The sequence below is a fragment of the Tupaia chinensis genome, unplaced genomic scaffold (genome assembly GCF_000334495.1).
Source record: "Tupaia chinensis unplaced genomic scaffold, TupChi_1.0 Scaffold143845_1, whole genome shotgun sequence".
Taxonomy (NCBI): Eukaryota; Metazoa; Chordata; class Mammalia; order Scandentia; family Tupaiidae; genus Tupaia; species Tupaia belangeri.
This window is the reverse complement of record NW_006203696.1, coordinates 564,747-577,190: the sequence shown is the minus strand read 5'-3', so window position 1 is coordinate 577,190 and position 12,444 is coordinate 564,747. Positions and strand designations below refer to the sequence as shown.

At 62.6% G+C, this 12,444-nt stretch overlaps 1 protein-coding gene across 3 annotated transcripts in view; it reads right to left on the bottom strand.

Annotated features, from left to right (window-relative positions):
• Positions 1-317: 317 nt before the first annotated feature.
• Positions 318-12,444, bottom strand: part of OLFM1 (olfactomedin 1) — a 40,082-nt gene continuing 27,955 nt past the window's right edge. For all 3 annotated transcript variants that reach the window (XM_006165265.3, XM_027767030.1, XM_006165264.1), the window contains 2 exons: positions 10,073-10,179; positions 318-1,863 (listed from right to left, as the gene is read on the bottom strand). In XM_006165265.3, coding sequence (XP_006165327.1) covers positions 1,189-1,863; positions 10,073-10,179 — 782 coding nt within the window. In that variant the 3' untranslated portion in view covers positions 318-1,188. The remainder of the gene's footprint in view (positions 1,864-10,072; positions 10,180-12,444) is intronic.

Below are 12,444 nucleotides of genomic sequence, written 5' to 3'. Positions count from 1 at the left end.
CCGCCCCCCGCCATGACAGGGTGGCCTAGGGGGTGCCAGCCCCAGGCTTGTGGCTGTGCCTTGGCGAGGAGCAGAGGGGTGGGGTAGGGTGGGTGCGGTAAGGCCTGGATCTGAGCAGCGTCTCCTGAGGCTCCCGCTAGCTTGTCGGCCCAGCTCTGGGGGCCGGACAGTTAGGGAGCCCATGGCAAACGCATCCGTCACTGTCTTCCAGAGGAAGGGCCCGTTTTCCTGCTCCGAAGACCCCTCTAAGCCCTGGGATAGGCCCTCAGCCGTGGGAGTCTCGACGTTTAAAACCCTCAGAAATGACGCGTAGAGCAGAACCTCTCCTAATGTTTTATTGTTCCTTAGATAACTGGGTAGTACAAAGATCCCCCCCAACTTAAAAAATGTCCTTTCCGTACACCGCCGCCCTCACAGTCCCTTCCCACGGCGCGCACGTGAGTTAGGCCGTTTAACAAGAGAGGAGAGTTCCGGGTTATCACCAACACGAACTGGGCTACGTCTACGTCTCTACAAGGGTGAACACTGATTTTCTTTTTTTTTCATGTTTAGAAACAAAAACCATCCACCTATTAATCCAAACTACGGCATTGCATTTACCACATTCACTGCATAACCGGACGACGTCACCACCTCAAGGGGACAACGGACACACATGGCACGAAATATCTACGGGAACGCGGGTTCCAGCGACGCGGCGGAGTAGCCCCATTCTGCACCCCGGCCGTCGCTGAAGTGAGGACGGGACGCGGGTCCGTGAGCGGCTTGGGGTCCCGGTACAGGTGACCTAGGAGACAGACACAGTCGACAGCAGCGTGATGGGAGTGAGTCCGGCCGGCCACGAGCGCGGCCCGGGGCTGTCGAGGGCGGGACAGTCGCCCCCACCGGCCCCCCTGACAGTGGGGTCTCAGGTGAGGAGTGGCCAACAGCCAGTGCCTTGCTTCTGCAGTGTGGTCTCTGACCGGAGAGGGACGGGCGGGGCGGCCGCGGCCTCGAGCTGCAGTTCCAGCTGCAATCCCAGGGGTTTCTTCCGAAGGCCGCCGCGTGCGCGGGAGGCAGGAGGCAGAGCTGCCCCTCGGGGTCGCTGCCCCTCCGAGGTCAGGGTCACGGCGACTGTATCGTCTTGGCAGCTGTGCACAGGAGTCTCCTGGTGGGCGAGGACCCGGACCCTGGGCTTCGGGCAGGGAGCTACAACTCGTCGGAGCGGATGACGTGGAAGAGGGTGACGTTGTAGAGGATCTGGTGGCCGTTGTTCCAGGCGTACAGGGCGCGGTCCTTGGGGTTGTAGTCCAGCATGGAGATGTGGGAGTACTTGTTCTGGAAGGGGATGTCGATGTACTCGTAGGTCGAGGCGTTGGTCTGGTAGGCGTAGTGCACCTTGGTGCCCCCCGAGTAGCCGTTGGTGACGTACAGGGTCCCGCAGATGATGAAGGCCTCCCCGGCGCTGCGTTTGGGGTAGCTGGTGTTCCAGGTCTGCAGGACCTGCAGCGAGGTGGGGTCCAGCTTGCTGATGACGATGTTGCCGGCGTTCTGGTTGGTGGCATAGACGGCCCACAGCCCGTTCTCGTCCACCATGAGGTCGATGTCCGAGTGGCCACCCCAGGCGTAGTGGTACATGTTGTTGTAGCCGGCGTAGTCCAGGCTGCGCGTCTTCAGGATGGCCTCGGTCCGCAGGTCGAACCTGATGATGATGTGGCTCTGGAACTTGTTGAAGTAGATGGAGCCGTTGTACACGACCTGGCCCGTGCCCGACCAAGGGTGCGGCAGGCGGTGAGAGGTGAAGTTGTCCGTGTTCATGAAGTCGGCCATGGACTTGTACTCGCGCACGAAGCGGTTGTTGTGGTAACCGTCCATGTACCAGACCTGTGGAGACACGACCGTCAGCGCCCAGGAGCAGGGCGGCCCGCCCAGAGGGTGCACCCTTCCCCCCAGGCCCACAATGCACTTCCAGGAGGGGGACCGGGGAGAGGGCTGTCCGCCAAGAGACGCGCACCGTGGGAGCCGCCGCAGGGGCACCTCAGCCTTGTGGGCATGGGTGGCAGCCGCGGCGGGGCTCGCTCCTTCCCTGCCCTTCCTTCCCTCCTTTCCTGGCCCGGGGCACATATGCTTGTGTGGGACACAGAAACTGCCCAGGTGGGGACCTGACACCAGGAAGGTGGCCTTGGGAAGGGCACAGCTGCCTGGCTCTGGGCACGACAGATGGGCGCAGCACCGGGTGGCTCCTGTCTGGTGACAACCAGCTCTCAAGGGCACCAAAAGGGCCATCTTCCACACACCAGTGGGGCACCATGAGCCCGGCCACTCCGCTGCTGGGCGCCACATCACTCATTTGGCACGTGGGATGCCGAGTGTACCTCATCGTCACACCTAACCTGGGGAAGCGCCTGCCGAGGAGAACGGGGACTTCGCAGAGACTCTGGCTGTCAAATCAGCCGAGAGAGCGGACCCAGGGTGGCCGGGTCTGGGTTACAGAGCTTCGCGGGTTACAGAGTCCCGATGCTTAAATGCCAGCGGACTCGGGAACTGTCTAGACGTCGTAGAGGTGCTTTATCACTTCACCAATAAGGGAGCAAGTTAGAGAGCAGTCAGTCACGCAGAGGCGAGCCTGGCAGCCGGCGCCATTCCCGCGCATCTGCTGGTGGGACGCGGGCCCTCGGCTGAGGCTATGTGTGTGTCAGAAATCACAAAATCATAGCCTTGCTCCCGACTCCCCTAGATGCCTCGAGACAGATGTGCTTTTTGTTTTTAATGAGGTTACTTTTTTAAACGGGGACTCGTTTGAGGCTGCTCTTCTCCCCAGATTCCATAGGCCAGCCTGCAGTGACAGGTCTCGGACTAGAACTAGGGGTGCCGTCGGTGGGAGCTGTGCACGACACCCCTGGGTCCCCTGCTGAAGAGCAGCACTCCCCTCTGCTTACCGAGCCCGGAGACCGAGAGGGAGGAGGGATGTGAGGAAGCACCCCCAGAGCGGGTGGCCGTGCTACCGTCCCTAATCCTCCACTCCCCTCGGGACTCGGGGCATGTGCACACACCGCCCAGTGTGCTTTTCAAGCTGCTGGGTCTGCGACTTGAAGCACATGGTCGACCATGTGAGATGGAGCTGCCTCAGCCCCCGTGCCAGCTGGTCATTGCTACTTTTGAGACTCAGCTCCAATGACATTTTCCCCTGACCCTCTCCAGAGCCACTCTGAAGGAGCCGCCTCTCCCCACCTTCATGTGGGGAGCACTTTTGAATACATTCATACGGGAGCCTCCCCTGCACGAGTCCTTGCCAGTGGGGACCCTGTCTGACTTGTTCCCATGTCCCCAGGGTCCAGCCCCTTCTTTCTGGGGACAGAACTGGGTGACGTCAACTTCAGTGACATGGACTTTAAGTGGAATTTCCTCCCAACAGTAAGCTGGACACGCCACCTCCTGCAAATACAACCCAGGTGTGTGGGAGATCAGCGTGGGGGCTGAACGCTCACGGCAGGCTCGGGCCTGGGGCCAGGCTGGGGAGGTTGCCCCTGCTGCCTGCCAGTCACCATGGGGTAAACACTCTGCACGGCTCAGTCCAGGTTCCCAGGGAGAAGCCTTCCGTCCAGGTGGGGACTGCAATCAGAACCCGAGGGCTTGTGACAAGGAGCCCCAGGGAGCTGTCAACCTTCACTGCGGGCTGATGGGTGTCCCCCAAAAGCTATGCCTGCGGTCTGGGGTCTGAAAGAGTGACCTGATTTGAGGAGAGTCAGGCGTCTGAGATGCAGGGCTATCCTGGATTAGGGCGGGTCCTAAATCCAGGGACAAGGGTCCTTACAGGAGAGAGAGGAAGAGAGGTCACGGACGCAGTGAGACAGCCATGTGAAGTGGGGACAGAGGCTGCAGAGATGTGACCACAAGCCAAGGGACCCTTGGCCCACCAGGCGCTGGTGGGGATGGGGAAGACTCTTCCCTAGAGCCTTTGGAGGGAGCTCACCCCGCCATACCGCCGGGGCCTTTGGGAGGGCCCCCCCCCCCGCCATACCTGTTTCAGGGTCCTGGACTCCAAAGAGCCTCCCACTGCATAAGGGAAGCAAGCCCGCCTGCCCACCCGCCTGCCCACGTCCTGCCTGCCTGTGACCTGTTACCTGCCTGCCTGCCTAAGTCCTGCCTGTGGCATGTCCCACTGCCCTTGCCTGGAGCGTGTCCTCTCCACTTAGACTCCGAGGCTGCTGCCCCTCACAGCAATGCCGTCTATGCCCAGCCCACTCTGCCGTGCTCCACGGGCACCCACCCCTCCAACCACTGCAGGAGTGCTGCCTGCTCCTGCTCCCTCAGGGACCTCGTTTTCAACCTCACATGGCAGCTCCTTTCTGTGTCCTCGGGAAACGAGCCCTCCAGCCAGGTGTCCCTCCACGGTCTCCAAGGCCCGCTGCCAGCTTCTCCCAGCATCAGGTGTCCAGGAGAGCCCAGCACACAGTCCACCTGACCACTGGCCTGCAAGGCCTTGGTTAAGCGAAACCCCAGGGCTGTAGCTCCCCGTTCTGAGTCTCCCGAGACCCGTGAGCATGTGGCTCAGGCAGACCCGGCTGTCTTCCAGGTGGCCCAGACAACGTGCACAGTGGCACCTGGTTTTCCAGGAGCCAGGAACATGGCCCCTGTCCTCCCAAAGCTGCTGACTGTGGGCCATAGCCCCTACGTGAGTCCTCTTGCAGAAGGACTTCGGGCCCCCCAGGCAGAGGGAAGGGGAGCTCAGAGGGGTCTGCAGGCAGTGCAGTCCCAGAGAGGATGGGGCCCAGGGAGCAGGATCCGCAAGCTCCCGTGGCCGTCTCTCCCCACTGCGTCTGCAGGGAGAGTGCCCCCCACCGAGGGATGCCCATAGGGAGAGTGCCCCCCACCAAGGGCCGCCCACAGGGAGAGTGGCCTGTGAGTGCACCGGGCGCTGCTTGTCCCCCACAGCCTCTCGGCAGTGCAGTGCTCGGCACGTCCTTCCCGGGTGAGCAGGCGAGCTGGCCGAGTCCTCTTCACGCACAGAGGCCCGGGTGCCCCATCCGCTCCGCCTCATGGAGCCGCCCTGCAGCACCCCTGCACCCTGTCCTGCCCATCTCACTCTGACCGTGACCCTGGGAGATGGAATGTAAGGGGTGCCCCAGAGGCGTTCTTCCCACTGGGAAGGGTGGCAGAGATGCTGACTCAGGCTTGGGCCTTGCTGCCCACAGGTACCCCACCAGGTGCTCCAGGGACACCTGTCTGATGTCACCCACAGCACAGACAGGGAATGATGGAGACCAGCCCGGCCCCAAGGCCCAGAAACAACACAAAGCCAGGACGGGGACCTGGGCCTCCACGTAGTCCGTGGGGCCAGTGGGGAGCAGGCCGCGCCATGTCCCCTCACGGCCTTCCCTTAACCCTGCAGCAGAGATGCAGGGCTGAGAGCTCCCAGTCACACAGCGGCTTCTCTGTTGATGAGCTCCGCTGGGTCCCCAGCTCCTTCCCTGGGCCTGTTTTCGGGGCACCCCAGGCCCTGCCTGATCCCCGCCCCCACCCAAGGGGGTGCCTTTGCCAGAAAAGATGGAACAATGCAGCGGCCATCTGGCTGCTCCTGTGGGTCCATGCCTGTTTGTGAAGACTGTGCCTCCAGGGGTGAGGCTTCCCTAAAACTCCAGCCCAATGCTGCTCCCCACGCAGGAAGACGGCCACCCCCTTCCTAATGGCATTTGTGGCCCACGTAGCCGAGTCTGTTGAGAACGTGGGATTTTCCAAAGCGTCCCCTGATTTCCAGCTGCTTTTCCATGAAGACAGCCATCCCCTCCGGGGCAGGGCTGGGCGATCAGCCTCTATCTGTGCTGAAACTGCACCACCAGACCAGGGGCACCTGCAGCACCACCACCCTGGGAGTTGGGAGGGGACGCTACTGATGGCCTTCGCTTGATGACTCGGGCCGGTTTGCTCCTCTTTGGTTTGGTGGCATCTGTCAGAATTCCTGACAGAACTGCAGACATTGAGGTGCTTGGGGGCTGCAGACGATGCCGGAAAGGGAGTGCTGGCTGGACAGAAGGGGGTGTTGGCTGGACAGGAGGGGGTGCTGGCTGGACAGGAGAGGGTGCTGGCTGGACAGGAGAGGGTGCTGGCTGGACAGGAGAGGGTGCTGGCTGGACAGGAGAGGGTGCTGGCTGGACAGGAGAGGGTGCTGGCTGGACAGGAGAGGGTGCTGGCTGGACAGGAGAGGGTGCTGGCTGGACAGGAGAGGGTGCTGGCTGGACAGGAGAGGGTGCTGGCTGGACAGGAGAGGGTGCTGGCTGGACAGGAGAGGGTGCTGGCTGGACAGGAGAGGGTGCTGGCTGGACAGGAGAGGGTGCTGGCTGGACAGGAGAGGGTGCTGGCTGGACAGGAGAGGGTGCTGGCTGGACAGGAGAGGGTGCTGGCTGGACAGGAGAGGGTGCTGGCTGGACAGGAGAGGGTGCTGGCTGGACAGGAGAGGGTGCTGGCTGGACAGGAGAGGGTGCTGGCTGGACAGGAGAGGGTGCTGGCTGGACAGGAGAGGGTGCTGGCTGGACAGGAGAGGGTGCTGGCTGGACAGGAGAGGGTGCTGGCTGGACAGGAGAGGGTGCTGGCTGGACAGGAGAGGGTGCTGGCTGGACAGGAGAGGGTGCTGGCTGGACAGGAGAGGGTGCTGGCTGGACAGGAGAGGGTGCTGGCTGGACAGGAGAGGGTGCTGGCTGGACAGGAGAGGGTGCTGGCTGGACAGGAGAGGGTGCTGGCTGGACAGGAGAGGGTGCTGGCTGGACAGGAGAGGGTGCTGGCTGGACAGGAGAGGGTGCTGGCTGGACAGGAGAGGGTGCTGGCTGGACAGGAGAGGGTGCTGGCTGGACAGGAGAGGGTGTTGGCTGAAGTGGGTGCTGACTGAATAGGAGGGGGTGTTGGCAGGACGGGAGGGGGTGCTGGCTGGAGGGGGTGTTGGCTGAACAGAATGGGGTGTTGGCTGGACAGGAAGGGATGTTGGCCAGACTGGAGGGGGGTTGGTTGGAGGGGTGCTGGCTGAACAGGAGGGGGTGCTGGCTGGATGGGAGGAGGTGCTGCCTGGAGGGGGTGCTGGCTGAATGGGAAGGGGTGTGGCTGGATGGGAGGAGTGCTGGCAGGCTTCGCTGGAGGCTCTGCCAGGAGAGTGAAGGCTGAAGGGAGCAGAGGGAAGTGCAGGACTGGAAGCTCCCTGCTCAGAGGGACCGGCCAGAGGGTCGCTGGTGTTTACTGAGTGGCAGGCACTGGGCCGACGGTCTCTGCACCCCCACAGTGCACTCGGGTACTCCGGCTTCAGGAAGCGAGATTTTGGAGGTGCTGAGTCACATGCAGTTACGGGCACTGCTTGGCGACTGGAGGGCTCTCACACAGCACTCCGGCTCACTGCGGCTGTACAGTGGCGGTGTTTCAGCGACTGTCGCCGCTGTTGAACGTGAGCTTTGGGGGTGTCCAGAGGTCGTGCTGCTCCCCCTTCTGATGGCGATGTGAGCTGACCTGGGATGTCTGTGCAGGCCCATGGTAGAAGGGCCCCGGGACTCGGCATGGGGTCTGGAACACAGCTCGCGTGTCACACACGCGTGACGGAGGACGGAGGCAAAGTCGGCCCGAGCCAACCACGCTCCAATAGCCCGGTTCGAAGGCAGGACAGAGTCTGAGGGTGCACGGGCGGCAAGACTCCGGGGGTCTCCTGGAGCTGAGCTCGCCCACCCCTTGGCCACGCCTAGCTTCCACGCTCTCCACGCTGCCTGCCCTGACGCCACGTCAATTTCTCCATCTTTTTGGAGTGAGTTAGTGGTCTCAGCCTGGCTGTGATGAAAACTAGACGGGAGACTGGAAAGGGTCAAAGCAAACACACTGGCCTACGTCAAGGCGGGCCGCGTGTGTCACTCAGCAGGCTGCAGCCGAAGCACTGGGGCCACACTGGGGCCAGCCGCCTGCCTCCCTGGGGGTGGCACGCCCTCCCCTCCTCCTCCTCCACACGCTGTCTGTCCAAGCCCTGGAGGGCAATCGAGCCATTGGGCAGAAAACAGACGTCTAATTACAAAGCACCCGTCAGCACCTCCACAGCGCTGCAGACCAGCATCCTCGCTGCACGCCTCAGAAGCCCTGGGTCCCGGGACTGCACAAGGCTACGTGCCTAGGCACCTGACAGAGGAGAGTGGTCGGCAGGAGGCCGGGGTTTGTGCTAGGCCCAGACAGACTCCAGACTGCAGCAGTGAGCAGCGAGGTGTTCAGCTCTGCTCACAGCCCACGGCCCTCAGCTCACGTGGGTGCGGGGTGGAGGGCAGTGGTGGGAGATGGGAGGCCCTCGAGGCCCCCAGGGTATGGGGAGGCACAACCTCTTCTGAGACCTGGGGCACCAGAGGCGAGCAGGCTGCATGTCCTCGACACGGTGGGGGTGGCGCTGGCGGCCCCTGGGGCAGGCCTGCTGGGACTCTTCCCTCTGGTCCTCACAGTGCTCGTGCAGACACGAGGTGCTCAGAGCAATCCTGGCACACGGGACCTGGACCCTACATGCTGTTGTCACCCGTTTCTATTTCTGTGTCACTGTTACTACTGCACCGTCCGCGGTGAGAAGCAGTTCCTAACCAAACCCGGGCAGAGGTGGGCGTCCGGGTGGGGTTGGGGATGAAAGACCCATTGGAACTGTCAACTAAACTGCTTGGGAACTCCCAAGCACCTGCCGCACTTAGGAGATAAGGACAAACCTGCCTTGCCCTACAGGTGCCCGACCCGACCGTATCCCAGCCGTGCAGTCCAGACAGCCCCTCCAGCCCCGCAGCAGATGCTGGGATGAGCGTAGGGTGGGGTGGAGCCCCTCGCCGAGGGCTGATAGACAGGTGGAATAGGGTCCTTGAAAAGCGTCTTTCCCTGTCCCCATCTGCCTTCCTGGGCAGCGAAGTGTGCCAGACGCACAGGGCTGTCCCTGAGTTAGACGTGAGAGATGGCACTGCCAGGGCCTTCTCTGGGGGCTCAGAGGGAGGGCTCTGCCATCACTCTGGCTTCACTGGAAAGGCTCTAGATAAAGTTTAGATGCTCCCATTTCAAAGTCGCTTCTCCATGGCCCAGAGGAGGGGCTGAGCTGCTCTTAAGTGTTTTATTTCTAAATCCCCTGCAAACCCTGAAGGAGAGGAGGCCGGGGGAAACACCCAGAGAGGTGCCCGACCCCGACCATATTGGTCAGGCTCACGGGCGCCAGGGGAGGGCCAGCGGCAGCTGCTCTCCTGCTCCGGGGCCCCTGACCTGCATCGCCTTTGCTGTGAAAGGGCCAGTGCAAGGACCTGGGTTCCAGCGGCTGAGGCGGGCCGGGTGGCAGCCACCCCTATCCCTCATGTCCCAAGGGGCTCCGGCAGCAAAGCCCAGCCCTGGATCAAGACAACTGTGGTGCTTGTTTCTCTCCTTTTCTAAGGTTTTACCCGGGGGGACAGAAAGAAAAGAGCTTGGCCTCTTTCCTAAATCAAAAAGGAACATGAGTTTCTCTCAGCCATGAAAGGAATGGCAAATGAGATACAAATGAGACCCCTATCCCTCATGTCCCAAGGGGCTCCGGCAGCAAAGCCCAGCCCTGGATCAAGACAACTGTGGTGCTTGTTTCTCTCCTTTTCTAAGGTTTTACCCGGGGGGACAGAAAGAAAAGAGCTTGGCCTCTTTCCTAAATCAAAAAGGAACATGAGTTTCTCTCAGCCATGAAAGGAATGGCAAATGAGATACAAATGAGACGTCCTGAACCCAAGAGAGGCCCGATGGCTGCTCTCAGGACACACAGCCAGGAACGGGAACCAGGCTGCTTCGGCCCCGGAGGCAATGGCTCGGGGTCCAGCTCGGCCCAGCAGGGGCTCTGAAGTGGGAGGGGTCTCCTTGGCCACCACCATCCTCATGGTGCACCCCACCCTGTGGTTAGGGTGAGCACAGAGCACAGAGACCTGGACCCCGCCCCAGTCTCCCCATCACCAGCTCTGCCCAGTCCATGGCCTCTGGAGGGCACTGTCTGGCAGGGGGGCACAGCTGGCACTGGGGTGAGAGACAGAGCCCAGGGCCTGCAGGTCCCAGGAAAGCGCTTTGCCCAAATGACCCCATTAGGTGGTCAGGGGACACTTACCCTGTTGTCACCTTCTGGAGCCAGAGGGTCTGTCATCCAGGACCCAAATCTTGAGCCAGAGGTCTTGATGGTCACAGGGTCACTAATGCCCGTCAGCTTGCCACAGGCTGCAAAAGAGCACAGGCTTCAGGACAGCGAGCGAGGCCCCGCCCACCCTGCAGACTGGCAGAGTACAAAGACCCCGCCTCCTCCAGTTCTGCCCTGGCTGGGATGACACCCCCAGCCCCACACCAGAGAAGCCATCCTCCCCCGAGGGGACAGCCAGTGGGGGCAGGACGGGCAGGGGCTAGACTGCTTTCCAAGGCCCCTCCTGGGGATGGCAGTGCCAGCGGCAGTCTGGAGGGGCCAGCCCTGCCCAGATTCTGGTGTCCTCTGGGGAGTGAGGCGGCCAGCAGCCCTGCCTCCTAAGGCAGAGACAGGAAGCACGTGGGCATGGCCTGTCCCGTACACGTCAGGGCAGGAAGCTGGGCTGGGGCCGCTTTAGTCCGTGAAGCAAGCAGAGACGGTCCTACCCCAGCAACTGCAGAGCCCAGACCCCCACCCCTGCCTGTCACCACAGGGGCTCCCTCACAGCTGGTAAGGGAGGTCCCGGAGAGGGGCTCGGAGAGTGAGAAGGCTCTTCTCCCTGGAGGCGGAGCCCTGGCCAGAGGACTAGGCCTTGGGGCATCAGTGTAGACAGATCTTGGTGACACCCAGCAGTCCTCCCACCTCACAGATGGCAGCCAGTGCTGTGAGGGAAGGCTGTGGGGCCAGCGGGCCATCCAGGCGGGGCTGAAACTGGCCTTCCTTCTTCCCTCCCACCATGAGCCCTGGGCGGTGCCTCCCGCAGACCTGCAGGGCTGTGCCTCTTCTGGGCCGACTCTCTGGGACCTCTGAGGGTAAGATGCTTGGCAGACCCCGGGGAGGAAGCAGGCAGACCCTCTGCAGGAATAGCCTGGAAAGGCCCCTCTGGCCTAGTATCCTCGCTGGGCCTGTGTGTGACCTAAGTCCACAGCATCCCAAAGAGCTACTGCATCAGCGTACTTGCGCAAAGGCCCACGACCGCGCGGTCGGCGCAGAAACCTAGGGTAGCTGTGCAGGCCCCAGAGCGAGCAGCCAGTCTGGCCCAGAGGCCTGCAGGGAGAGTGCAGCCTGCTGCCTTCACTCTGTCCCCAGCCTGTGGCTGGCAGCGACCTGTGGGGCTGGACAGAAACTTCCCGCCGGCCCCGAGCAGGCACTGGCCCTTCTCCAGGCTAGAGCTGAACTCAGACCTGGGCACCAGCAGGCCTTGGGGGGCTAAGAGCCCTGGCAAAAGCCAGTGGCTCGTACCTAGATTCCCTCCATGTCACTGCAAGCTCTGCCCCCAGTGCTGGCAGTGTCCAGACGAGACAAGGAAACGCCCTGGGCCCTCTCCTCGCCCCCCAGCTTCCTCCCACCCCCACTGCCAGGAGGAACCCTGTCCTCTCCTACGGACTGCCGATCATGCCCTCCGGCTCCAGGCTTCCGACCAGGGTCATTGCGGAGCCCCAGTGGTGCACTGGCTCCTGTCTACCCACCCCTCTGGGAGGACAGGCATGGACAGGTTAACCAGTGCCCACAGTCTGCAGCAAGGGGTGCGCTGGGCCCTGGAGATCGTGTGAGAGCAAGCCTGGCCGCTTGAGTGTGGCTGAGGGTCTGCTAGGAGCTTCCTCCAGAAGGAGGGGCCTCTCCCTACACCCTCACCCCACTAAACTAACCCCCCTCCCCGTCTCCGCCTCTGCTCCAGGTGGCCTGGGGGATCCTGCCCTGCCTGGGGAGTCACAGCTCCCTCTCAACTCGGGATTACTGAGGGGAGCTAACGGCAGTGCCTAGTCCTCCCCACTGCCAGCACCAGGAGATGGCTGGACCTCGGCGGAAAGCCTGCGAGTTTTCCATGCACGAGGGCTGGGCCAAAGCAGCCGCGGGGCCGACTCTGACGCCGATTCTACCGCAGCTCACCCCAGACCTCGGCGGGCCCTGCTCTGGCTGGAAGGCCTGCCCGAGGGAGCCTGGCACCCGTCTGCATCCTCCGCAGATGGCCAGGTCAGCGCCCCCTCCTGCCCGATGCCTGGCCCTGGCTGGCACCCCAGACCCCATGCCTTTGCTCAAGCTGTTCCTTCTATCTCGACACAGCCTCCGCCTTCCCAAGGACCTCCGGGTCTCCCAGGGCTTGGTCAGGACTGATCCCTATTTATTCCCTGAATGTATAGTTGCCCCCGGCCCTGCCTGCCGAACGTGCAGCCGGGGGTCTGCACTGGAGGAACCAATCAGTGGCTCATGCCACGGAAGGTCTGCCTCAGTCTGCACTCCACTATCTGTCCGGGCAGGGCAGCAGGGCGACTCAGGCACAGCTCTGCACTCCCCCGCCCCCACGG